The 26028-nt window shown below is 37.7% G+C and overlaps 3 protein-coding genes and 1 pseudogene across 4 annotated transcripts; 2 read left to right on the forward strand and 2 right to left on the reverse strand.

The window, feature by feature from the left end:
• Window positions 1-3146, reverse strand: LOC131018905 (dof zinc finger protein DOF3.7-like; annotated as a pseudogene).
• Window positions 3147-3377: 231 nt separating this feature from the next.
• On the forward strand, window positions 3378-13703 carry LOC131016186 (mediator of RNA polymerase II transcription subunit 33A-like). The gene is made up of 12 exons (XM_057944815.1): window positions 3378-3828; window positions 4272-4382; window positions 6207-6554; window positions 6746-7062; window positions 7447-7538; window positions 8141-8501; window positions 9052-9262; window positions 9848-9962; window positions 10208-10369; window positions 10746-11406; window positions 11887-12093; window positions 12413-13703. Exons 1-12 carry the CDS (start codon window positions 3533-3535, stop codon window positions 13531-13533), a joined length of 4002 nt encoding a protein of 1333 aa, XP_057800798.1. The 5' UTR covers window positions 3378-3532; the 3' UTR covers window positions 13534-13703.
• Window positions 13704-14988: 1285 nt separating this feature from the next.
• LOC131016188 (protein PALE CRESS, chloroplastic) lies at window positions 14989-16562 on the forward strand. Its single transcript, XM_057944818.1, has 7 exons — window positions 14989-15145; window positions 15206-15276; window positions 15350-15544; window positions 15645-15731; window positions 15855-15905; window positions 15973-16152; window positions 16230-16562. The coding sequence occupies exons 1-7, from the start codon at window positions 15043-15045 to the stop codon at window positions 16461-16463; spliced, it is 921 nt and encodes a 306-aa protein (XP_057800801.1). The 5' UTR covers window positions 14989-15042; the 3' UTR covers window positions 16464-16562.
• A 392-nt stretch (window positions 16563-16954) lies between these two features.
• Window positions 16955-22413, reverse strand: LOC131016187 (CSC1-like protein At4g02900). Of its 2 annotated transcripts, XM_057944816.1 has the most exons (13): window positions 22236-22413; window positions 21679-21783; window positions 21221-21562; window positions 20943-21092; window positions 20174-20309; window positions 19875-19976; window positions 19401-19520; window positions 19235-19315; window positions 18580-18920; window positions 18239-18484; window positions 17719-18043; window positions 17411-17644; window positions 16955-17322 (listed from the first exon to the last, which is right to left on the reverse strand). In XM_057944816.1, the coding sequence occupies exons 3-13, from the start codon at window positions 21532-21534 to the stop codon at window positions 17068-17070; spliced, it is 2304 nt and encodes a 767-aa protein (XP_057800799.1). In that variant the 5' UTR covers window positions 21535-21562; window positions 21679-21783; window positions 22236-22413; the 3' UTR covers window positions 16955-17067. The 2 variants fall into 2 exon arrangements, with proteins under 2 accessions (XP_057800799.1, XP_057800800.1); XM_057944817.1 differs by lacking the exon at window positions 21679-21783.
• Between the last annotated feature and the right edge of the window lie 3615 nt (window positions 22414-26028).

Consider the following 26028-nt stretch of genomic DNA (forward strand, 5'->3'; position numbering starts at 1 on the left):
TTATCCGGCGAAAATCGGTGCCGCGGCGAATAGCCATCCACCGATGTGCCCTAAGGGTCCCCAATTCTGACCTCCAATCGACTGAGGTGAAGCCTGTTCAAATCGAGGATGGCGAAGCTCCACAGCACGCCGATCTCCGCCTAATCTGCTCTGTTGGGGGATAAATCTCAGAGCTCAGCGAAAAGGGTTCATGGGCCATTAACAGAAGGGTTCACGGGCAAGAAGGGTTCACGGGCCATTAACAGAAAACCCGAGGTCGACCACCACGACTCACACTCACATGTGTCCACTGCCTCTCGCTCTCTGAGACGCGGCTCGGTTTGGTTGCCTGACCGGCGCGGCCACCAATTCCATGATTTCACGAGCAATAACGACTCGCAGGCTATGGGCAGAGGAAAAAACGTCCAACTCTCTCAATCAATCTGTATTTTTCGGCGAGTTTCCGACAACCTTGGCGAAATAAAAATAAAATAAAAATTAAATACTTAACGGTGTTAAATGGCCGTTAGGGCGGAGGGGGTAATTGCACGAAATTAATTAGTTTGAGGGTTTAGTTGGCCCAACTTCGACTATAGGGATCTAAACGTGATAAGGGCCACTATGTTAGGGGCTTATTTGATATTTTTCCCTTTAATAAAATATGACTGAATTTTGTGTATAAATTTGTAAAAGTCTATAACTGCTTCAATCCATATCCATTATTGGATTAAGTCTCAAAGCCATTATTTATGTGGAAATATTCCGTGTCACATGCAAATATATAATAATAATAACAATAAAAGTCAAGCATTTTGCACAAGAATGCCAAATTTTGTACTAGAAGAATCAAAGAAAAAATAGTTTTACTAAGATTGAGTATCAAATTGAAACCACTATTACAACACTACGATTTTTTATTTATTTATTTAACTTCACACCAAAGTTTGTATATTTTATTTGCAAAAATGGTACTCCCTCCGTCCACTAATTGTTGGCCTACTTGCCTTTTTGGTACGTCCACCAATTTATGTCCTATCTATTTTGGGTAAGTTTATATTCATATTTTAATCAAAATTGTGGGTCCCTATAATAAATTGTGGCCTAATTGCATTGACTTTAATAAATTGTGGGCCCCTTTCTCCACTCAACTAATAAAAATACAATTTTTCTTAAAATCCGTGTTTTGCCTCCTAGGCCAACAATTAGTGGACGGAGGGAGTATTCGGTTATGTTGCAAAATATTATGTACAGAATAAATGTTATTGTTTGGCTTGAGAAACTTGTTACTTCACGCGAAATTAAATGATTGGGAGATCTCAACGAAATTATGGGATAAAACGTTTAATTGTGCTCGAATAACACAATCCCCTTAATTAAGGAGAGGAAAATAATCGAAAATTAGAAATTACCTTTCTGTCCTATTAGTAGTCAACGAAATTATCAGCCTAAATCTTAGGATCAAATCTAACCGTTGATTGTTATTGATCCATTGGTTAATAATGGTTCTTAATTTATATCATAAATCTAGTTCTTATTTTAGCCACTCCCTATATATATATAGATCAATAGAGAATGCTAAATGTAGAGAGAAAGAGAAAGACGATATGAATAAGTCAATAAATTTACTGAATACACCAACAATTTTACTGAAAAATCATTCCGCATGAGGTTCAAATACTGAAGGTGGCGTGTTTTATGAATATATGTCTATTCATGCGGTCTCTTGATTTATTTGATAAAGTTATTGACTTATTCAGAACGAATAATATAGAATTCTTCATTGATCCTAACTCTATATATACTACACAGTGACGAAAATAAATTAATATTGTGAAACTTGACATAAAATATTATAAATTATATTTAATATTTATATTATTAAGGGTTAAGTACCACTTTCTCCCCTAACGTTGACACCCTGGAGTCAGGGTTGGTGTTGTTTGCTACTTCAACGTATCAAAAGTGAAGCAAATCGCCCCTCGCGTTATAACGGTGCTTAATCCCGTTTGATTATTATTATTATTATTATTATTATTATTATTATTATTATTATTATTATTATTATTATTATTATTATTATTATTATTATTATATATATATATATTTTGGTAATTCTGGAGGGCTGATTCGTCTGATCCTGCATATTTCCAAACGTTTGATCCATCCCATCCACTGAAAACCCCAAACTCAGCTTGAAATCATGCGCTGAAAATCCGGCTGACAACGACGTGAACCCCGCGTCGGAGATGGGAGCCGACATGAACGAGCTCAACCCTGCCCCCATTTTGAGAAGCTCCATTAGCGGCATGTTATAGTGGTGGTGGCGCTCCATCAACCCTTCCCCAGTATGATGCAACGCCACGAATTTGGACATAGAATAGTAATGGGAGGGATATTATAGGCCAAACAAATTGAGGTCGTGGCCTTCCTGGATCTTAGGGTTTTGAGGGGAGAAATTGGGATCGGGGAGGGGCTTATTGGCCAAGATGAAGGGCGGTGCCGGGGAGGAGCGCTTGTTCTTGCAAGAGCCACTGCCGTCGGGCACGTTTCTCAAGGAGCCGCCTTCGGTCCGGTACCTCCGACAAGTCTTGCAAAAGTAACGAGGTTGTGAGAGGCTGTAGTTGTTGTAATAACATAATTTCGTGTTGGTGGAATTGCATCTCGGGCAGTTGAGAGTTTGCTCATTTTTTGACCATGGCTTCTTCTCTGCTGCTGCTGCACCGCCATTGCTAGGTTTTGAGCTTTGAGTTTGAGTTGTCGATTGTAGGTTTCGCAACTCCAATACCTTGAAATCACAATTAAAAATAAAAATAAAAAATTTTCTAACAGGTTAATTATCGTTAAAACGCAAGGACGATTTGCTTCAGTTTTGATATGTTGAAGTAGTAAGCAGTGGCAATCCTGACTCCAGGGTGTCAAAGGAGTGTCAAAGTTGGGGGAAAGTGGTAAAATACTATTAAGGCTGCGTTTACTTTGATAGAAAATGTGAGAAAAAGTATATTTTCACTATTTTTCCACTCTTTTCACATGTTTACTTTGATGGAAAATTTTCCCCGGGGCAGGCTAGAAAATTTTCTCGGGCAGCTCATTTTCAACCATTTTCTCTCAAATGTTGGACAATATTATTCAAGGGTAGAGGTGTGAAAATTTTATCAAACATTTTCCATCAAGGTAAACACATGATAAAAAAATAAGAAAATGATAATATTATCTCACATTTTCTTATCTATCATTTTCCAATGAAAATTTTCCATCAAAGTAAACGCAACCTAACACTTAAAAAGAAATATGAGAGAAAGTCAAAAAATAATAAAAAAAAAGAAATACTGAGAGAGAAAAAAAAATTAAACTCTAATAAACTTTCACTTTAAAAACAGCGCCCCACAAAATTGACTATTCTACTCTAATAAACCTTCCTTCTTCTGGGTTTTTTTATCCTGTTCAAATTTGCACTCACACAGTGAAGGTGTAGCCGGAGTTATTCCGTCGTCTCCAAATTCCACGCCCTAAATTCCTGCACTTCTGGTGCTTGAATTTGGCAATTAGAGATCATATGGCGGCGGCGGCGGGTGAGGAGGAGGAGTCGGCCAAGCAGAGGCTCTGGGACGGCGTGCTGGAGCTGACCAAGGCCGCGCAGGAGAGGGGCACCGATCCCCTCATGTGGGCCATGCAGCTTTCCGGAAGCCTCACCGCTGCCGGAGTTTCCATGCCCTCCGTTGAGCTGGCGGAGGTTCTCGTTTCTCATATTTGCTGGTCGAATAACCACCCAATCGCCTGGAAATTCCTCGAGAAGGCGCTTACTATTCGCATCGTCCCGCCTATGCTCATTCTTGCACTTCTCTCCACTAGGTATTTTCGTTTTTGTTTATCATTGCGTCTCTCTTTGTTAAATTATGATGCACATCTGTATTTGGGGCATGTTTTGTCTTGTAGGTATGATTGTTTGGTTACACTTTAAGATAGATAGATTTATCTGTTACACATCGTAATTCTTGGTCATCTTAGTGTAATAGTGCTCGTGTCAATGTGTCTCATACTGTTTGAACCGCAAAAATGATACTCCTATATAGCAAAGAAAGATGTGGAAGGAATCTAAGTGTGCCGACCAGGTGTTGCATGTTTATTTATTTATTTATTTTTGATAAATTAACAATATTAAATAAAAAAATTTAAAGGCCGCGCCACAGAGGACTCGAACCCAAGACCTTTGGCCTTAGGCATTAACCCCTTACCGCTTGGCCAACACACGCACACAACATGTTTATTTATTCATTCCCTGTGATGTTGTGCAGGGTTATACCGAGCCGAAGGAGGTACCCAGTGGCATACAGATTGTATATGGAGCTTCTTAAGAGATATGCATTCTCATTGCTGTCTCTGATCAATGGTCCTAACTATCAGAAGTATGATGTTATTGCTTTAATATCAAAGTAATAGATAATGTTGAGCTCCTGGCTTTTTTATGCTCTTTCACTATCTGTAGTATTGCTTAGCAGAATGAGAAGATACTACATAATGTTCCCGAAAGATGTGTATTTGTTAGAATATTTATTGTGTTTTACCTGAAGGTTTGTTTAGGCCTCACAGAGTAGAGCTGTTTCATATTTTACTTGGGACATCTTTGTGGATGTGTAGTATAAGGAATCTGGCTTTTGGATGAGGTGGAAGTTTTTATCAGGCATCCATTAGCAACACATTTGACTTAGATTTTTCAATGATAAAGGACAGTAGATCCCAACCACTTGGGCATTTCCCTTTCACCTATGCTCACACTTAAAGTGTTTGTTCTTTGACCACCGTTGATTCTAAGAACAATTTCTAATGATTAGCTGATGCAGTAGCTTGTTCACGGTATGGAAGCTAGAAAATAGGATGAAAACTAGATGTGTTCATATATTTAGTTCCTACAGGTTATGTATGTCCTGTCATCTTTGATGTAAGTGTGTGCTTTATAGCCTGACCATCCTGAACGAATCTGAGCATGCGACCTTTAGGCTTCTGCTCAAACAAGCACTTTAATTCTTGAACCCATTTAGAGATAAAATCTATCACGTGGTATTTCGTTTTTTACCTATATAGATTTCAATCTTCTCTGATATGTCTTTCCCTAGAGTATATTTTTGAAAACACAAACGATGGTGCATATGGGACTTTTCCTGTCACTTCTTTGTAGCTTTTCCTTTCACCTGTTTTTTCCTGGTAAAGCCAATCTCCATTATCCTGAAGCTGAAATTTCAGGTTCCTTAGTTGTCTCTCATGTGCAGTATGCCTAATAATTCTTGATTGATACTGATTGAATTAACCATCTCCATGGGGCTTTCCAAATTAACTTGTATAGAACATTCGGCATCTGATGAACTAACCTAGGCCTTCTAGACTTAGATAAAAATCAGAAACTGGTGTTATATGATGATATGAATCCCTGTCATCCTAGTAATTTTCTTCAGATGTTGAATTTTAGATTCAAGAATGGAACTCCACAAATTGCCACTAAGAGGGTGTTGATCGCCTTAGGATTGAACAAAGGTTGGCCAGTCTATTCTGTTGTTGCTCCACAAGGCACAAAGTCTGTAATACTTAACCTTTTGCCAGAATAAAATTAACATATAAAAGTCGAAACATCTTTCGATGCACTTAAGTATCAACTTCTATGTGCTTCAACCTGTTTCTTTGAAGGCTCTTCCTTTGTGGTCCGGAAAGGGTTACCATCTGGTATTTGTGAGATATAATTGCATGATCTAGGTATATAATTGAAAGTAAGAATGTCTGGCTAATTTAGCTGGTTATGACTAGACAATTAACTCTCTTACCATGCATTCTAGTTAATACTTTTTCCTAGAGAAAATTCTGATCTTAACGCCAGCAAGTGTGCTGATTTGTGAGATCCTTCTTATTTTGTTGAATTTCTCGATCTTTTGGCATCCAACTAGATCCAGTTTCTATTGCTCCAATTGATAACTTGAACCATTGAATTGCATGATCCAGGCATATAGTTGAAAGTAGGAATGTCTGGCTAATTTAGCTGGTTATGACTGGACAATTAACTCTCTACCATGCATTCTAGTTAATACGTTTTCCTAGAGAAAATTCTGATCTTAACGCAAGCAAGTGTGCGGATTTGTGAGGTCCTTCTTATTTTGTTGAATTTCTCGATCTTTTGGCATCAGACTAGATCCAGTATCTAATTTCTATTGCCCCAGTTGATAACTTGAACCATTGAATTGCAGGATAATGGAATCTATCAATGATGTCCTCCAGTTTTACCAAATATTTGGTGTTCAATCCTCTGAACCAGGGATTCTCATTGTTATATTTGTATTCTCTATTGTATGGGAGCTACTTGATGCTTCACTTGATGATGAAGGTCTGTTAGAACTCACAGCTGAAAAGAAGTCGAGGTGGCCAGTTAGGAGTCAAGACATGGACATAGACTATCTTGATAATTTTGATGGGAAAAGAATGGAACGTCAGGAAGCATTGAGTAAGATAAATACTATTATGGCTGTTGAAATGCTTGGGGCATTTTTCTGCGACAAAACAACTTCTAGGATTCTTTACTTAGCCCGTCGAAACATGTAAGCTTCTTTTCCTTATGGTTTTCTTGGTGTGGCATGTCTTTAGCATTGAGTTCTAAGTAGATGGCAGAATAATGAATACTTTTCCCTTAAAGGTACATAGCCTGGAAACTTTAGCTGTTGGAGTTTTTGTTCTTTGGGAATGGGGATTGTATGCAGGATCTGAAACATTCACCTCTTTTTACTTTTAGGCCAGTGCATTGGGAATGCTTCATCGATCATGTAAGACTGCTGGCTGCTAAGTCTGGTTCTCTAAGAAACTCAAAAGATATATCTCCCGAGGCACTCTTGCAGTTGACATCTGCTGCACGCCAAGTTCTGTCACGTGAATGCAAAACAAACTCACAGACACAACTTCATGCAGTGACAGCTAGTTGTCCTATGTCGTCTGCCGGCCAGTGTCATGCTACAGTTCGTTCAGCACTTTGGCTTCCGATAGATCTTTACTTAGAAGATACAATGGATGGATCACAAGTCAGAGCTACCAGTGCTGTTGAAACTCTAACTGGTACATTTAGGGCATGTTTGATATTGGTTTATATCCAGGATAAGTTAAGTTAATACAGATTTGTGTAGTGTTTGGTATTATGTTATATTAATACGGTCAACTCCAATTTTATCCCACCTCTCTGTATTATTTTGTGGGAATAATCCACACTAATAATACCACCTCCCCCCTAGGATTAACTTAAACCAGGATATTCTGTATTTAGCCATGATAGCAAACACCAACTCAGTATTAATAATATGTCATTATCCACGCTAAATATCCTGGTTACAAATTATCCTACATAATCCTTTCCTGAAAACCAAACATGCCCTTACATTCAATCACGAGTTTTCAAGCTAATTCTGTGTATATAAATTTCTGAATCCAGAATTGGTATGGCAGGTTTGGTGAAGGGTCTGCAGGCTTTAAATGAGACCACTTGGCAGGAGGCATTTCTTGGTTTGTGGACTGCAGCTTTACGTCTTGTCCAGAGGGTGAGTGGTAATTCAAAATACATGAATTGCATTCATTTTTTCTTAGTATAATCTTACATAAAGGCAATGTTGTCTTTTTGTTTCTCTGCCTGAGCATTAACTAAAGCATATCTGATAATACAGGCTCATTAGTCATGTAGAAATATTTTAAATTGTTTCTGTACTTCCTGCTCTGCTGTCCAGACTGGTCATGTTCACTGGATATTGTCGGAAATACACAAAGTTATCTTAATGTGCTAGCATATGATATTCCTCTCACTTACTGAGGCTAATCTTTGGCGTAGGGGAATTTGTTAAGTTCTTTTTGATGCATTCATATAAATCTGATAATTTTTGCTTCAACTGAAAAAGAAAATAAGAGCTGTCTGACCTTTTTTTTTGTGCCAATAGCTGTCTGAACCTTTCAATCCGAAACCTTTTTGCCTAAATTATCTGCATGAAGTTTCTGTTAGCATTCACCTGGTGAATTGCCTGTCAGTGAATGTTCCGTTTGTTGCTTAGTTTGGTAGAGAATTGTCATTAGGAATCGACGAATCGTTACATTTGTAAGAAACTAAACTATGTATTCACCATTGTGAAAACTTTCCTCTGTATGTGCACAGGAGAGGAATTCAAGTGAGGGTCCTGTTCCTCGCATTGATACTTGTTTATGCATGTTATTGTCCGTTGCAATACTTGCAGTTGTCAATATTATTGAAGAGGATGAGAATGAGTTGAACAGTGAACCTGAACAGTGCTCCGTCAGTCAGAGAAAAAATATTGAACAGGTGGGAAAGCGCCGCCAAGACTTAATATCAAGCCTTCAGCGGTTGGATGACTTTGAAGGGTTGTTGACTGCACCACCACCTGTTAGTTTATTGGCCAATCAAGCTGCTGCAAAAGCAATGATGTTCCTTTCAGGCATGTCTGTTGGAAGTGGCCACCTTAGTGGCCTGAGTTTGAATGACATACCCTTGAATTGTTGTGAGTATCTTTTATAGCATCTGCTTTTAAGTTTTAAGAAAAAAAACCATTCATTTTATTTTATTTTCTGGTACTTGTCTTTCATTGTAAATTTCAGGAATTTTATTTTTACAAAATCACCATTTGTAAAAGTGTTTGTCTGGATTTTTCTGTTTAGACTGAGATTGTTGTAGTTGCTCTCTGATTTAAAGCTACAATTGGATCTGTAAAGGACCCTACCCTACACGGTTTTGTCCATTTAATTATTACATATGACATTATTTCTTGTGATATGAAAAGGTGTATTTGCTTTATCATTGGTTATTCATTCTGTCTACTTGTCAAAGATTGGATCTTATTAACCTTATTTCTGTATTCATTTCTATATGCCCATATTTTACTTAAGTTTGTGTTAGTTCTTGTTCCCGGGTTCTATAGTCTTCTCTTTCTGGTTGAAGGCCTTGGGATCAGTATGCAATAATGTATTTCTGATCATCCTATGCTCCTGCTCTCTCATGTTCCTGTTTTTGGTTGAAAGTGCCCCCATTGACCTGTTTTTGATCATGTGCAGCTGGTAACCTCAGGCATCTTATTGTTGAAGCTTGCATTGCTAGAAATGTCTTGGACACATCAGCATATATGTGGCCTGGATATGTAAAAGGTCGCTGCAGCCAAATTCCTCGAAACATTCCTGGGCAAGTGCCTGGCTGGTCATCTTTCATGAAAGGGTCACCTTTAACTCCTCCGATGGTCAGTGCGTTGGTGTCAACTCCAGCAACTAGGTAGGCATTACTTTAGTTTTGAAAAGTTTATGTCTCTTTCATAACTCATGATGGATGTGCCACTTGGATGCCAAAGCGGCTGAGAAGGGCTGAAATTTGAATCCTTTTCCGTTTAGCTAGTAATGTTGCTGCCAAATAGGAAAAATGGATTTCTAGGAATCAGATTTGGGATCTAGACTTGCCTCATTATGCTATTCCTTTTTTCATGTTTCTGCTGAACTGGGCAAGATGAGAGTTATTGGTTTTGAAACAAAGGAGTTCTCCCCTCATATTCTCTTTATGTTTTCTTGTACCTTCAGATTAATTTTCTAAGAGTTAACAAGACCATAGATTTTAAAATTTTGATCTATTAAATGACCAGTTCATTTGTCATGCTGCTGTGACTACTATCATCTGTTCAACTCGATAACCTTATTTGAATTAGCAACTGACTCACATATTGCAAGTTTCAGTTCAGTTGGTAGCCAATAATAGTAAGATGCATAGATGAGATTGTATTTTAGTGATTCAACCGATATATCATGTTTTCCTTCTATGTATTCTGTTGGTAAGAAAACTGAGTTTGAGCTTGTGGATCGATATAAGCTTAGCAGAGTTAGAGCGAATATATGAGATTGCTGTCAGTGGCACAGATGATGACAAGATTTCCGCTGCTACAATATTCTGTGGGGCTTCCCTTACTCGTGGTTGGAGCATACAGGTAATAGATTTTGAATATGCTGTACAAAATGAGTACTACTGAATACTGTTTACATGTATTTGCAATATTTCCCTTGTTACAATTTATATTAGTTCATTGTTAATCCCCATTAAAGCCCTGGAAATAGAGGAGACAACTGTATAGGTTATTATTTGAGACCACAACAATGCATTTCCTTTAGAGATTCTTTTCCCCTTCTCTTTATCTCTCTCCTCGGAAGCTAAGCTATCTGTATATGCTTACAGGAACATACAGGCCTTCTAATCACAAGATTGCTCTCGCCTGCTGTCCCTAAAGATTTTTCTGGAAGTGAAAGCCATTTGATAGGTTATGCTCCATTTTTGAATGTTATTCTTGTCGGAGTATCATCTATTGATTGCATTCAGATTTTTTCCTCGCATGGCTTGGTAGGTCCAGCTATGTTCAATCTATAGTCTTTAATTTCATTTTCTTGAAGTTAAATACCATGATAAAAAAGAATATTATCAACATTTAATTTATGATCTTTATTATCTATGATGTGGAGGCGATTATCAAATGAATTCCGGGAAGCTCCTAATCGAACTATTTTCCTTTTTCACTTTACCACATTTGATGTTTTTGAAAGGCAACCCCCCCCACACACACACAAAAAAAGAATAAAAATAAAAGTATCTATGAGTCTTGAAATATCAGTGAACAAGAGTGAGTAGAACAAAGCAATAAGGTTTTGTTGGAGGCAAGTCAAATTTCTTAATGTTTTTGTGTACTAATATGCTTTAACTCTGTACAAATTTATTCCAGGTTCCTCAACTTGCTGCTGCATTGATGCCGATTTGTGAGGCCTTCGGTTCCTATGCACCCACTATGTCATGGAGTCTTAACACGGGGGAGGAAATTTCTTCTCATGTTGTATTTTCAAATGCATTTACTCTGCTGCTGAAGTTATGGAGATTTGATCAGCCGCCTCTGGAACATGTAATGGGAGATGGTACTCCAGTAGGATCTCATTTAACCCCAGAATACCTCCTATTGGTGCATAATTCCCAGTTAGCTTCATATGAGAGTCCACCGAAAAATCAAAATAAAACAAATAGACAATCAAGATTATCATACACATCTCCGGTAGGACCCATATTTATAGATTCTTTTCCAAAATTGAAGCGGTGGTACAGGAAGCACCAGGAATGTATTTGTTCTATTCTTTCTGGTCTAATACCGGGAAATCCTGTTCACGAGATTGTGGAGGCTCTCCTAAACATGATGTTTAGAAAAATTAACAGAGGTCAAACTCTGGCTTCTACAACTTCTGGAAGCAGCGCCTCGTCTGCATCTGGAGCTGATGATTACTCTCTCCGTCTTAAGCTACCTGCTTGGGATATTCTAGAGGCTGTTCCTTTTGTCCTTGATGCTGCCCTTACAGCCTGTGCACATGGAAGACTATCGCCTCGTGAATTGACCACAGGTTTGTCAAATTGTTTACAATTAAATGTACTTCGTAGTTTGTGATGATTAACTTGTTTCATGTAATAATCTGTTACACCAGGAATACTTCATTCTGCTTATGAAATCCATTTGCACTGCATACAGGAGAAAACATCCATTTTGCCCAGTTGCATTGTATCTGCCAACAAAATCTCTCATGAACGCACACGATCTTTTTTTGTTTGATATGCATGAAGTGTTATTTGATTTAAGCAAAGATGGTTTTGGCTGCGTGTTGTAATCCTCAATATAATCTTACTAATCGGCTGGTTTAATATCTTAGATTGTAATCTATTTGTCATGTACCATTCAGTTTTTAGATTCTCAAAATTGCATAAATGAAATGTGAGTATTGCTCCTGTTGCATCTTTATACCTATTATTAATCGTATGCTGTCACTGCTGTTCCTTCCATTTTTACGTCAATATTATAAAGTGACATCATTTTATTTTCATCTCAGGGCTCAAAGATCTTGCTGATTTTCTTCCTGCTTCTTTGGCCACTATTGTAAGTTACTTTTCAGCAGAAGTGACTCGGGGTCTTTGGAAGCCCGCTTTTATGAATGGAACTGACTGGCCGAGCCCTGCTGCAAATTTAGCCATGGTTGAACAACAGATACATAGAATATTGGCTGCCACTGGTGTCGATGTCCCATGTCTTTCGGACGGTATGTCTGTTAGTGCTGGCCATATATTTTGTCTATAATAACCTCAAGTAGACCCATTATATTTGCCTTACGCAGCCTATGGCTGCTTAGTTTTCTTTTCTTTGATGTTCACGGTAAAATTCAAAATTAGATCCAAAATATATAACTGTTGTGTATTACGATAAGAGTAATATGGATGGTAAAGAGATATTTTGTTGGAGTAACTAACATGTTTCTGAAAAACCTTGCAACTTTCTAGTTCTGCAGAAATTGGGACTCCCAAGCCTATTGAATATTTATTGTTGGTTCAACATTACGCTAACAAGTATTTTCCTTGCAGGGGGAAGCTCTATGCTCACACTTCCGTTACCCTTGGCAGCTCTGGTGAGCCTCACTATTACATATAAACTGGACAGAGGTTCTGAGCGTTTTCTAAATTTGGTTGGTCCAGCCTTAAGTAGTCTTGGCATAAGTTGCCCGTGGCCATGTATGCCAATAATATCTTCTTTATGGGCTCAAAAAGTAAAACGGTGGAGTGACTTTCTCGTGTTCTCGGCATCCCAAACTGTGTTCCATCACAATCGTGATGCCATAGTTCAACTCCTCAGAGTCTGTTTCGCAGCAGCTCTTGGTTCAAACTCTTCCTCCGTTGCAAGCAAGGGTGGCGTGGGTGCTCTTCTGGGCCACGGCTTTGGTTCCAACTTTTCTGGAGGCCTTTCTGCTGTTGCCCCGGGTATACTCTACTTAAGAGTTCACCGAGCTGTCAGAAATATAATGTTTATGATCGAAGAAATCGTCTCTCTCCTAATGCACACCGTTAAAGATATTGTGAACAGCGGGTTACCCCCAGAGAAAATGGAGAAGCTGAAGAAGACAAAATTCAGTTTGAAGTATGGCCAGGTTTCGCTCTCTGCTGCAATGAGTCAGGTGAAGCTTGCAGCTTCACTGGGGGCTTCCTTAGTTTGGCTTACCGGTGGATTAGGTTCGGTGCAGGCGCTATTCAAAGAGATACTACCGTCGTGGTTCATATCCCTTCACGGATCCGACCCCAACCGACAGGATTCAGGTGGCATGGGCGCGATGCTGGCTGGGTACGCCCTTGCCTACTTCACCGTATATTCCGGGATATTTGCGTGGGGAGTGGACTCGGCATTAGTTGCATCCAAACGACGGCCCAAGGTTCTTGAGAAGCACTTGGAGTTTGTTGCGAGCGCCCTTGATGGGAAGATATCGCTGGGCTGTAACAGGGCCACGTGGAGGGCATACGTGACGGGGTATCTGAGTTTGATGGTGAGCTGTACGCCCGCGTGGTTGCTGGAAGTCGATGTGGAAGTTCTGAAGAGAGTGAGTAAGGGGCTGAAGCAATGGAATGAGGAGGAACTGGCTTTGGCTATTCTTGGAATAAGTGGGATTGGTGCAATGGGTGCTGCTGCAGAAATGATCGTAGAAACTGGAATCTGAATTTTGGTAGATGACTAGTCACAAGAATTTTAGCATGTATAGAAAAAACAGGACCTTCTCTTTCAAATATTATTATGTATAATTCAGAGATAGATGATGTTCATGTATACTAGAGCAGAGTAGTAAAACTCATAAATTATCAATTCTAGTGGGACTAGCTTTTATTTGAATTTCGACTTTTTTGTGATTTTTAAACGTAAGACTGAAAATGTACTTAAAATAGGGATAATATACTTCTTTATCCAAATTGTAGGCCTCGGTGTTAAAATTTCATCTTTTTTCTTTTTTAACTTTTGAGGAGGGGAAGTGGGGTTTGAACTAGTGTGATTTCAGTTTAATATTATAAATTGATTTTTTTTATTTGGTTTACGGTTTGTAAAAAATAATTTGGGTTTCAATTCGAATGCACCTGAATTATATTATATACTACTATATATGTAATTATTAACTATTAACATCAAATTAAAAAAGAACTATAGTTTTACATATTAATATTACTTAAGATTTACTAGTGTAGAAATATATAATAATGTATTGATGTGTATAAATATTATATTGTATTTAAAAATAAACGCAACGTTTTAGACAAATCAAAAAGAAATTTGTAGTTCGGTTTGGTTCAAATTTGGCCGTACTCCTTAGTGTGATTCGAGTTAATTTTTTAGGGGCAATTCAGTCTCGGTTCGATTTCAAATTGAATCGCTCGAATACTCAGCCTAATTTCAAACCTATAGCTCATTGTTTATTGGGTCAATTACATGAATATACCCGATCTTATACAAAAATTTAGTTTTTTGACAAACTTTTTAATTGTAGCAAAATATATAACGACCTTGCAATCGATTGCACTATCGGTTCGGAGACATTTTCTGACTAAATTCAATTAGGGTTTACTGCTGATGTGTGAGCTTTATCCGATGTGGCAAAAATTAGTTGTATTCGTGATCTGGTGTGTGTGAAATGACTGAACGACGTCGTTTTCGATTGGAACCAAAACGACATTGTTTTTTAGAAATTGGATGAATTTCTAAAAGAATTCTGTCGAAGGACAGTGGAGAACGATGGGAAGAAGAGATGGTGAGATAAGCTGGATCGAATTCCTAATCCTTATATGTATTGCAACCAATTTATTTCTTGCTAAAACGGCGGCGTTTTATGCAAATGGAAACGACATCATTTCATTAGTCGGCCCGACTAGCCATCTCAACTTTTCGGAGATCTACCTCAGCATCGATTTGAGGGGAAAATGTCTCCGAACTGACATTGCAAGGTCGTTATATTTTTTGCTACAATTGAAAAAATTGTCAAAAAATCAGATTGTGGTATAAGGTCGGGTATTTTCATACAATTTACCCCTGTTTATTTGAAATAGAAATTAATTTTGAAGAGTATTAAAAAAATGAAAATCCGGATTAATAAATAAGAAGAGGGGGGTGGGGGGGGGGGGGTGGCAGAGGGAGAGAGGATTTAAGGAGTTGATAGGGATAAAAACACGAAAGAGGGGAAGAAATGGAGGCAAAAACATTACAGCTGCTATCAAGTTTCAGTAATTCGTGGGCATCGCCCGTTTCGAGATTTCCGACCGCTTTCCCAACACACTCTTGTTTGAAGCGTAAGTTGTTTGAAGTCGATTCAAAATTGAGGTTCTAAAAATTGATGTTTTATGGGTCAGTTATACAGAGATGCAAGAAGATAGAAGAGCAGGACTACTTAGCTGGCCTTCCAAAAGAATACTACGATGATGTATGTATTCGCTCTAAATATCTTGCGATTCTATTCTATTTCTGGGTTTTCTCGAATGTGCGCGCGCGCGTAGGAATGGCAAGCGAGGCAGCGGGAAAAGACCAAGGAGTTTCAGAAGAGGCGGGCAGAGGAGGATGAGGAAGAAGAGAGAAAGGTTGATGAATACCGCGAAATCGGCTTGCGCCTCAAGAATTATCGCGACGAAGACCTTCGAAAAGCCAAGAAATTGGTTTCCAGCTTCATAAGATCTGCTGAAGAGGTCGAAGAGGTACTCTTGCATGAATTTCAATTAAACACAACATAACAAATCAACGCCTTTTTTGCACCTCATTGTGGATAAATGAAGAATTTCTTGTTTTGGAGTGCAGAGAATTGTGGAAGCTGCTGAGAAAGGTGAACTCACTGAACTGGTTCTTTTGGTCATATGGAATCGCCTTGATCTTGCTCGACGTGATGTGAGTTATCTTGTGTTAATGCCACTTTACAATCAATTATTTGAAATTCCCAATGGACAGCAATGAAGATACAAATATATATGTATAGTGTAGTTGTTGTTGAAATTGGAATATTTATTTCAGGAAGAAAAAGATGCGATTAGAAGTCTTGATCTGTTGTACAGGAGGGTAGAGGTAAGGTTGAGTTGTGAAGTTGTGATTGATAGATTCGTTGATGCTTATTGGAGTGTGTGATTTATAGTGTGAGATGTTGGCGCGGGAGGCGAGTCCAGCGATGAGATTGCTGAACGAGATGTTGAATATGCACGACGGATTTGATGAGGATGGGTGGCTCAAGGCATGCAAGAAGCTCATGATGGAAACATTTCCTAGAGAGGATCCTTTCAGCATCCTCGTACCTGCTGGATTCGACATTCATAAGGTAACATTACATGAGTGGCCTTCCAGCATCCTTTCACTCATCTAGCTTTAGCTCACACACTCATGCTCTTTGTTTAGCATCACGGCCCAATGAGGCCCGGCATTGAGGCCGATGATGTTCTCCTGAGGGTCGATTTCGTGAGAGAAGTGGATGCGTTTCTGCAGGAGGTGCGATCGCAGCAAGAAGAAGCCATGAATACGCGAGCTCTGGATCCGGAATCAGTTGGAAGCAGGTTGAAATGGCAGGAGAAACAACGAGCTGTTAATCAAGTCTTAGCTCTTTTGGAGCTCGCCGTTAATTTGACATGCTAGTCATGGATTTGGATGTTATATTATATATCCAAGAAAGGAATTCATTGCTTGTTAACGTTTATCAAAAAACACAACAGAAAAAATATTGATTTTGTTTTATTACTTGTTACATTAACATAAACGGAGTTAAACTCGGAAAATTTTTGATTGAATTGTAATTGTTCCAAGGGATTGGGTGACATAATTGTAAGTTTGAGGGCGATGATAAGTGATTTTGTAAATCATTTGAATCCAATTGTAGTAATATTTATCTCTATTTTAACTCTTCACTATTCATTTTGTTGAAAATTTATGATCTTCGAATGTCCAGAGGCTAAATTAAAATTTCTGAAAAGTGCAATTGAGTCCCAATGATTCCATTAAAACAAGAACAATTTTTAATATCTTTTTTGAGAATCAGACTCAATTAAAAGTTTACTACATTTCTATAGATTGACCCCACTACCACTTCCAATTATTTGAAATATTGGCATTATAGTTGAGGTACAACATAACTGTAATGTACTCCATATATATTGACATTATAATTCAAGGTTACATGGGGCAATGAAGCACCAATAAAAGAATATGAATTTGCCAAAATACAAACTTGCAGTTGTATTTCTCAATCTAATACAACTTGAGGAGTAACCCTTCCAGAATCAGGTTTACTACCACCGCCACCGCCGCCGCCACCACCATCCCTACGTGTAGTCCTCTTGGTGGTGACAAGTGGACTGTTCTCCTCCTCGTCGTGGAACACCGATCTCTCGATCTCAACGGGCTTAAATACGGGGTGTGTGTAAGCATCCTGTAGGTATGCTTTCAAGTCCAAGTTTGGCTCTGTTGCCTTCTCCAACGTGTCCTTGATCACAGCATCCTGTTTGCACAACCAAAAGGAAGAAATGCCAAGTTTTTAAACATGATTCGATTAAAACAAGTTGAAGATGGATGAAAGTGAGATATACCTGCAGTGGGAACCTCAGAAATGCTGATTCGAAACGCCCCTTGCAAAATATATGAAACCAGATGGTCAAGACAGGGAGTACAATTAAAACTGGAGTTGATTTAGCAACACTTTTTGTGCTCAGCAGTCCCATTAGAAGCAGTTGTGATATTATCAAGCCTATGATTACACGACGGTGTACATCTGGCCAGAATGATGCTGCACTCTCGTACTTCTGATCGTATACATTGATGATCTGTGTGCAACAACCAGATGTGCTTTAGCAGATGAGAACTAGCCAGGCTGAATTCAGAGGGAAAACGAGCCTACCTGGTGGCGGAAAACCAGATACGCAAAGGCAAAGAAGACGATGATGAAAGGTAGGATGAAGGGAGTGACCGTTGCATATACAAGTCCCAACAAGAAATACAGTTGTATGCGAGGTTCTGTTATGTAGAAATTGATGCCACCAGCATCCATTGCTTCTTCCCTATCCTTTTCTGTCTTGACTATGAATGTGTTTTTGAGGTGGAATAGAACTAGAGGAATCAGTCGAAGGACCTCTGCAGCAATGCCGGCCCATCCATCAACCATGATATAAGTAATAAAGAAGGTAGCTTTCATTGGGATGGCAACACCCACTGTTCTCGGGATTCTGCAAGGCAGCAAACACTTGAACCATCACTTTTCTCTGATCAAAGAGGCATTGCATTGTGGAGCATGAAAGAGAATCATAATTGATCGCGCAAAAATGAACTTTCAAAAACAACATGCTAGTTGGTTCTTAACAATGACAACGGACACTAGTGATTGAAAATTGCAAGCTACGAGAAGAGAGAAGACAACGTACTCTGATGGTGCCTGGTTGAGAAATTTCTGGAGCTGCTCGAACGCTGCTCCCGTGATGATACTTCCGAAGAAGATATTTACAATTATGAAGAAATGATATTTTCCAGCTGTTCTTCTGTCCAGAGATGAAAAGGACGTGAGGCCTTCTACTTTAGACATTGCCATCAGAATTGTAGGAAGAAGAATCAAGAATATCTTCAGTGCAATGCCAGGAAGAAAGCCTTGAACAACAGATTTGACCCTTTCCCTGAAGAAGAAGAAGAAGAAGAGGAGTAAAGCATAAAGCATGGTAAAGAAACTTATTTGCAGAGAAGGCAAAATGCTATAAAGAACTGAGCTCACGTTTCAATTACTGATTTGAGGAACGGAAAAACCTTTTCGATTCCCTCAATGCTTGCCATGGATTGAACAAATGCTATAGGGATCATGAAAAAGAAGGTGAGGAAAAACATAGCAACAGCCATGAGCAGTCTTTTCACAGCAAGCTCAACATAAGGTATTGCAAGATTCTCCCAGTAGACATTGCGTGGCTCAGGCGCCCATTCAGTCAGCCAAATAGTTGGATTGCTTGATTGTTGTGTTTGAGCACAAACAGCTGCTCCCCATCGAGATTTGAATGAAACAAATGCTGCCGGAACTATGGCATTTGGGTCACTCATGACTTTTTCTCTTTCTGCAGCTTCCTGTATCCAGAGAGAAAGATAATGAAGAAAAGAACGAACAAAAAGATGGGTCATTGAGGTACTCCTCATAATCTAGAAACTAAATCTTAAATACTAATTTTACAACTTGTGGCTAGGTTATTGTAACATTCTTCTGTTCCTACTTACCAGGGATTCAGACAAGTGCATACTTCACTAAGATTACTGAATAAGATCTCTGAAAATTGAAACTACAACATAACATGAATCAAGCAAAGTACAATGGAAAGCGATACGCAGTGACAGAAAAGCTATATAACAACCAAGCATGGCATTATGTAGAGTAGCAGGCTTACTTCTTCACTTATCTTCTCGATTTCTGCTGTGTAGTAATCAATGGCATCCACATTTTCCCCCCAAAGCCCCCACAAACCTGTCTATAAACTCAAGAAAATATAAGATGACAAGTTCATCTTTAACATGATTATCTTCAAAGTAAGAAATTACGTGCAAGCGAGTTACCTTTGTTCTTGGCCTAACTTTTGGGTTTCTCTCATATCTTGTTTGATAATAAGTTTGCCAATTGTGCAAACTCTTCTTTGTCTCGACCAAATTGGCTAGTTTGTTTGCATTATATACAACCTAAACCAGTTATCAACAAGCTATATAAAGTTAATAATTTGGAATAAAATATAGAAGGTTAAATTAAAATCTGCTATATCATTGAATTTATGATTCCCTTAATGTTGAAATAATTTTATTTTACAATTCCTAGGATCTACACAAAGAGCAGCGGTAACACTGTATGAATCCAACTAATCACATCTAATCTGAATGAGTTTGGGTTTAAAAAGTGCCACCAAGTGCCAGACCTCCCTCCCTTAAGCTCATTTCTCATCAATCAATATTCTAATCCAAAGTCTGGTAAACAAAAAAAGGATATTTGTGTGTGTATTCTCATAACTTGTCAAATATAGCAGCATGTTGAACGCACACCTGATGCATGAGATAAGTATCAGCATGATTCACGCAAAAGAAATGTTCCACATGCTCACTAACTGATTCATCGGGATCTGGAGGAACATTTCTCACAAGGACCTGAAAATGAAACGCCAAATCATCATCCGCACGGCTTAAAGCAAAAGAGTCCTAAAATGGAGTCTATACTGAAAAAGCACAGTTTGAGGATCAATTTTGAAAAGTGGTTGCTCTAAATTGGTAACTGTAAGCAACCGGAAGGCCATGGTGTTGGATGAAGGATGTGTGCAAACAAAAAGCATAGTGTACAAACTCACAGTGAATTGATCTGGACGACGATTTTCAGCAGCTAGGAATTCCAACCTCTTGGTCATTACAATCTTGTATTCTTTGTAAAGGGAATAACACGTCCAAAATGTGAATATATATGCCATTGCAATGTGTGCTATGAACCTGAGTGAGAGGGGGGGGGGGGAAACTATCTGCTTTACTGAACATTTACAAGATAAAATAACATTAAGAAATAAACAAAATAATGTCTGTCATCTTCTTTACGGAAAAGCATTTCATAGCCCATAGATCTAAAATAGATAAAAGGATTTTCAAGAGAAAAAATTTATCTGGTGAAAACTAATTATAACTCTGGCACGCCTTTGCCACCAAAGTACTTAGTTGTGTTGAACATGCAGCTAAAAAAACAAAAAAGACAAATAATAACATGTAGCCGCAGTTTCACTCTCCAGGATGATGTATATCAATGTGGCTTAATATAAAAATAAAATAACTGATATCTAGTATCTAGAGTTACAAACTTACAATGAAATTTAAAATTAACTTTGAAAACAAGTTTTCCTAGGAAAATGTTAGAAAATACTAAGAAGAAGAATAAATTGTGAGTCGGAGTAGTTTGTACAACACAAGCTACGCATAACATTTGTTATTAAATCACTACGATGATTGAGCCATAAAAGTATAGCTGATGCACATCAGGTCACAAGTTCCATAGTTTTTAGATAATTCTGCAACTGAACCATAATTTTTTAATACATGTTACAGTAGGAGATATAAAATAAAACTAGTTCTCACCTCAAAGATCCTGGCGGTATATTAGATATAGAAAGCTTGTCTATGTTGCTGTACGTTATATCTTTTATTTTATCCAGTGATTCCCCAGTCCAATTGATAGGCACCAGTACAGAAAATGCAAGGAAAGCAATAGGGACAAAGATTTTTAATCTGCATTTGAAATTTCTTATCACACTGATGTACAAGGACATTAAAGACAAAGGCATAGAATGCTGGATATGATAAGACTTAAAAGTAAGTAGTGTCCAAAGGCATAACCTCAAAGCTTATGCACTTACCCAAGAAGATAAATCCTTACATACACAGCAGCATCGAGTCCTGCATGTTCTATCAGCTCAGGCTCCGGCATTCTTAATGCCTCAGGCATCCATTTCCAAAACCTTAAATATGTTCTGAAATCTAAGTTCAAGAATTTCTTCATCACAGGCCCCGAACTCTTGGGGCTTTCTCGTATGCCCTTCTTGTACCATTTTGGGAAGTACACTCTATCAAAAAAAGGTTGGAGCCTTAAGAATGCAAAAGCTAGAAGAAATGCCAATACAGATAAAAGATTGATGGCAGCTGCTACGACAATATCTTGAACGCTAGCCATGCTCTTATCTGAGGATCACCTATGACCTCTGCTCGAACAAAATATATACCAGATAAGTGATCACAGTTGCCTCAATAAGATCAAGTAAAAAAATTACATAGAAAAGGTCAGAATTAATCAAAAATATTTTTAATTGTCACATACAATCTTCTAGAAGCTTGTTGATCAGCTAGACTGATCTCTGTGAGCTCCAAAAACACGTCGAAATATCACAGTTCATCCTGCTCATTAAAACTTAACATAGATAACCTGAAAAATAATTACAAATAAACACATCACAATTCATAAAGTAACTCCGAATCAGAACCAGGATGCTGAACTAAGAACCTAGTTATGCGGCACATAACTAATTCTGCGAAGAACACATCACAAAACAGAGGATCAAAGCTATTGTGCCTCTATATCAAACGAACACTCACAGCATTACGCCGTAACATCTTACATCAATGTTTCGAATCATTTTCTTGTTTTCTGATAACCACAAGGGCAGGAAACAAAATCTTCAGCGAAAAACCAAAAACTAATTAAAAAAATAATAATAATCGAACGTTAAATGTTCGCATACAAACAAAAGCAGACCAAATGTTGTTCCTGTGCTAATAGGCGAAGCAAAAGCAAGAAAAATCCCCATGTTTTGCAACGGAAAGACATGATAATATGTTGTGGTTGAAATAATTAAGAAATATAGATGGATATATTACCTATATTGATGGAGAGGAATGGTATCCCTAGTCTCCTCCGAGTCGAAGCGAGAAGGAATTAGGGGTTTGAGGCGGAGGCGGAGGCGGAGGTAGCGAGGGCGGCAAGGAGGTCGAGGCGTACAACGCGGCTCTTTTTGCTTCCCGACTTTCTCGTTTTCTCAACACAGTTTGTTTGTTTTTTAACGTTAATAACCGGTACTTCCACATTACAACAGCTTTTTCAAATTCTTAAATTACAATATTACCCCCTACTGGATATATTTACTTCTACAATATTCGGATTTAGCTGGTTCAGTGAGGGATTCCTTATTGAATATCTATATTAACTTCTTTTTCTTTTTCTTTTTTTATCATTTGAATATAAATTAAATTGTACTAGTTTGATTAATTTTATAATATAATATATATATATATTGTACCTGAAAAATTATAGTAATACGGAGTATAAAATTATCAAGTCGCTGCCTTCACTTTTGGCCGCTGAAAGTATTCAATCCATATTCCATTTTTAAAGACGTGAATGCATGTCTAATGTCTATAATTTGTTCGTATCGCGTTGAAATCGACGATTCTTGTTAAACAATTCATTTGCCCTTTAATTCAAGGTGGCTTAACTATAAATATATTACTCTAATTATTTAATTAAATGAAGCATATTGTTTAACAACAACAGAAAAGAAGCATATATATGCTCTACCCATCATATAATGGTGTTTTGCCCATTTTATTTTTGTGAATCAACTAACAACCATAAACATTTAGTATAGTCAAAGAATTCGAGAATGCTCCTAGCTATATATATCCATGTTGCAATAATTAGTTTTAGGTCTTTAAAAATACTTTGTTTTCGTAGAATGTTTCCACGTATTTCATCCGGCGTGAGTAATATATTTGAGGAGCTACAACATTGAAAAATGCGCACTAATTGCATTGCTACTAATTAATTAGTTTGATGATACCAGAGCAAAAGATAAAATATACTCATATATAGTCAGAAATTTAATTGACTGATTCCCGATCCTAAATTGCCAGAAATCTCCATTTGGAGAATTGACAGATCAGTATAATTTCGCAAACTAAACAATGCAATTATAAAATTAGTTTAACGCGTAAATATATATTGATCCAAATTAGAGAACTATAATCTGGGATGATTTTGTACATGTGCAAGGCGGGCGATCGCATAGAGTCTTCAAGAAATGAAAGCCTCGATAAATATATATTTCTATACATAACATATATATTCTATAAGTGGGAATTATCACATATAGCCATTTATATAATTACAGTACATTTGGCAAAGTGCATGCTTTGGAGTGATGAATTATGACTTCAATTCTCTTTAATTAGTTTAAAATTTTTTGAATTAAGCCCACGTTTGATTGGATGTTTTTAGAGGTTGGAAAAAGATTCAATTACTTGAATCTATTACTTGTTGTTTGATTTAGATAATGAGTTAATCATTACCCATACTTGAGGGTAACTCAATCACCCAATTTGTTATCCCTCAAAATAGAGGGGAAACAAATGAAAGAGAATCTCTTACTAATTATTTTTTTCCATTGTTAAACGAACACTCAATAAAAATAATGATTATTGTTATCATTTAACTTCTTTATTTGATTTCATTCCCTTTCCATTCCTCTATTCGAACCAAACGACCACTAAGGCATAAAGCTTATTCAATTCAACGCCCTCTAAACTTCTGTTTTTTTTTTCTTAATCTATTAATAAAAGGTGCTTATTTTAAGAACTTACACAAGACTTTTATTAATATCTCCGTCTTCAACTATAATTTATCCAGAGTATGGATTTCTCAATACAAGCATGATATAATTATTTTGTTTCTTGATTAATGTACATAGATAAAAAGTACTAGTATCGACTAATAATTCATAATGACATTACCTTACTTAAAGAATCAGCAAAGAGCGACAATATTTTGTATGCTTCTCAAATCTCAATGAACGCACCTATTTAAAAACTAATATAATGAACTTTTATTGCCGCTCTCTTTTGGAGAAAGACCCACTTAAATAATTTTCTGTAGTTTTCTATTTGCTATTAATTTAAAATTTCCAAGAAAAACTACATAAATCGTGCAAATATACATGCATTAAAATGTAACTTTGGAAAATAATTAACTACGGTAAAAAGAAGTAGAAATGCACGAAGGCAACTTTATCGTTGCATGCAAACACATGCAACAAAAAAACAAAAACAGAAAGTGAAATATTTTAGCACACGACAAACTGAATAAAGCTACAAAATTTCTGACGAAATTTCAAATCTAAGCCCTCTAATTTCCACTCTAATCTAACTAGTTGGAATTAGAAAAATTCCAACCCATAACTTTAAGGGTCAAAATTTAAAATACCCACCTTCATAACTTATCTATCAAAAATACCCACTTTTACAAAACATATATCAACCATACCCAACTTATTATTAATGCCAAAACTACCCCTTAACCAATCCTCAAGAAATCCATCATTAGACCATTTCATGTTCAAATTATCATGATTCAATAAATACATAATCAGGCCCAACATGCTTCCGTACAACTTCTAAATAATTCAAAACATAAATCAACAGTATACCTTTCGTCGACTGGTCACCTTCCGGAGCTTTAATCGCGTTTTACGGACTTCTTGCCTCCTCGGCCTTCGTCCAACCACACGCTCGCAAGTGGTGGTTGCAACCTTCTTCCTTCACTGTGTTCCGGCTTTCGCCGAATGGTCACCTTCAGGAATCAGTTTCCCTCCTTCGCTGTGTATCGACTCTAAATATTTTTGTTGAAAAATGAAAAGAAAATATTTATACTAAACCGAAATAGTTGGGCAAAAACTAAGTGTTTATAGAGGAATTATATAAAATTTAATTCATTTTATAAAATACTCCCCAAGGGAGGAGACAAACTTGTTTAGCTACTCATAGTAGCTAATACTTGTGTACATAAAAATAAAAAGGAACTAAAACTAAAAACGAAAACTTTTAAAAACAAGAATTTAAAATTACAAAGATAGATTCTGAAGAGAGAGTGTGTAGTGTGAGAAAGTTGTGGAAATTTTTCGATGATCTCTTCTCTCCAGCACTTGTGTTTATATAGAGGTTTGAACCCCTCTATTATTGCTTGGTTGTTGGCCTCGGATTCCTTCTTCGTGGCCAGCTTGCTTGAATATGACATCCACCTTCTTTTGTCGGCCTTGATTGCCGACACTTGTTAGTGGCATCACATGGTGCTGGACCCTCGCCTTATCGTCTTGTGATAATGCTGGTAGGGGCCGGCTACTTTTCCTTCCACTCACTTTTGTCCTGAAGCTTTTGGTGAGTGGTCCTCCTGTTCTTCCACCCACTTTTGTCGTTTCTTTTGTGGGTGCGATCCTTGCTGTGAATCACATGATTCACTCTGCTTTGTCGGCCACCTTACTTTTTTGGTGCCCGAGGTGTTCTTCCCTTGGGTGTCTGACGTTCGTCATGTTCATCAGACCGGAATCTTCTTCTATCAGGTTTCGGGAGGAAACCTTTGCCGAATTCTGGCTCCTTCTGCGACGAACATTGGTCGCAGATTCTCTCGATCCAATGGCTAACATGAGCCATATTGCAGAATTTGCGACGAGTCTCTTTGCTCCCCGCGATCTTGTTTCCCCAAATAGTTTGCCTCTTATTCTCGAAAGAATTTTCAGCAAACTGGGTTGTGGTTCCTGTCATTGTATTGACCAGGAACGTTCCCAGATCTGAGCTCTGAAAGAACTTGAATCTGGACTTCATTTTGTCCATCTCTGTAAGACAG

The sequence above is a fragment of the Salvia miltiorrhiza genome, chromosome 3, assembly GCF_028751815.1.
Source record: "Salvia miltiorrhiza cultivar Shanhuang (shh) chromosome 3, IMPLAD_Smil_shh, whole genome shotgun sequence".
Classification (NCBI taxonomy): Eukaryota; Viridiplantae; Streptophyta; class Magnoliopsida; order Lamiales; family Lamiaceae; genus Salvia; species Salvia miltiorrhiza.

What these genes read in the sequence shown, in the direction of transcription:
- LOC131016187 (XM_057944817.1), bottom strand. Translation starts at nt 21,534, where the DNA reads ATGGCTAGCGTTCAAGATATTGTCGTAGCAGCTGCCATCAATCTTTTA. An exon ending in ATACCGCCAGGATCTTTGAG is followed by an intron (nt 20,310 to 20,942) that starts GTGAGAACTAGT and finishes CCTCTCACTCAG; the next exon opens with GTTCATAGCACACATTGCAA. An exon ending in ATCTGGTTTTCCGCCACCAG is followed by an intron (nt 17,645 to 17,718) that starts GTAGGCTCGTTT and finishes TGTTGCACACAG; the next exon opens with ATCATCAATGTATACGATCA.
- LOC131016186 (XM_057944815.1), top strand. Translation starts at nt 3,533, where the DNA reads ATGGCGGCGGCGGCGGGTGAGGAGGAGGAGTCGGCCAAGCAGAGGCTC. An exon ending in AATGGTCCTAACTATCAGAA is followed by an intron (nt 4,383 to 6,206) that starts GTATGATGTTAT and finishes ATTGAATTGCAG; the next exon opens with GATAATGGAATCTATCAATG. An exon ending in CTTTACGTCTTGTCCAGAGG is followed by an intron (nt 7,539 to 8,140) that starts GTGAGTGGTAAT and finishes GTATGTGCACAG; the next exon opens with GAGAGGAATTCAAGTGAGGG.
- LOC131016188 (XM_057944818.1), top strand. Translation starts at nt 15,043, where the DNA reads ATGGAGGCAAAAACATTACAGCTGCTATCAAGTTTCAGTAATTCGTGG. An exon ending in CAAAAGAATACTACGATGAT is followed by an intron (nt 15,277 to 15,349) that starts GTATGTATTCGC and finishes GCGCGCGCGTAG; the next exon opens with GAATGGCAAGCGAGGCAGCG. An exon ending in TGTTGTACAGGAGGGTAGAG is followed by an intron (nt 15,906 to 15,972) that starts GTAAGGTTGAGT and finishes TGTGATTTATAG; the next exon opens with TGTGAGATGTTGGCGCGGGA.